Genomic DNA, 823 nt, shown 5'->3' on the forward strand with positions numbered 1-823 from the left:
ACATGCACACACACATGCACACACACACACACACACACACACACACACACACACACACACACACACACACACACACACATAGATCACAGCCTACACACACTCACTCACTCACTCACACACACACACACACTCACTCACTCACTCACTCACCCACTCACTCACTCACTCACTCACATATCTCGCGTTCGCGACGCAATTCTTCGACCTGTCTGCATAGGACTGTGCTCGCGCATGCGTTTACGCAAACGGCGTGTGCATTGATGGGCGTACAGGAAACGAGTCCTTTGGCGCTATGGTGCGTGAACTGTTTCTAGTGCTGTGTGAATGTGTGTTGGAAGGGTTCCCTTGCCATGGATGTAGTTGTAGTGCTCAATGTTCACTAATGTTTCACACACATATACACACACACACACACACCACACACACACACACACACACACACACACACACACACACACACACACACACACACACACACACACACACACACACTGTTGTCGCTGTTGTTGTTGTTGGTGCAGCGTGAGTGCGGGGTGTGCGGGCGTGCCGGTGTTGCTCAAGTGGGAAACGGTTGCAAAGGCAACGGGGCGACAGACGAAATGGTACGACGACGATGTCGTCCCGGTTCAGGTTCCCGTCAACCAGGACAAGCAGTGTCACTCCGTCTTTGTCTGCCCGGTGTCAAAGTAAGCACTTTCAACGACGCTCGTCGGTGCTCGTTTGTGCTTGAAGAAGTGCGTGTGTGTGTGTGTGTGTGTGTGTGTGTGTGTGTGTGTGTGTGTGTGTGTGTGTGTGTGTGTGTGTGTGTGTGTGTGTGTGTGTG

General features: G+C 52.0%; 1 protein-coding gene across 1 annotated transcript in view; it reads left to right on the top strand.

Moving 5' to 3' along the window:
• The window catches only part of PTSG_07666 (uncharacterized protein), a gene marked incomplete at its 3' end in the record, with an annotated part of 3586 nt that extends 2896 nt beyond the window's left edge, over positions 1–690 (top strand). Inside the window, exons 9-10 of the mRNA XM_004991408.1 lie at positions 273–295; positions 595–690. Of these exons, the coding sequence (XP_004991465.1) occupies positions 273–295; positions 595–690 (119 nt within the window). The remainder of the gene's footprint in view (positions 1–272; positions 296–594) is intronic.
• Positions 691–823: the final 133 nt, after the last annotated feature.

Source organism: Salpingoeca rosetta (assembly GCF_000188695.1).
Source record: "Salpingoeca rosetta unplaced genomic scaffold supercont1.20, whole genome shotgun sequence".
Classification (NCBI taxonomy): domain Eukaryota; class Choanoflagellata; order Craspedida; family Salpingoecidae; genus Salpingoeca; species Salpingoeca rosetta.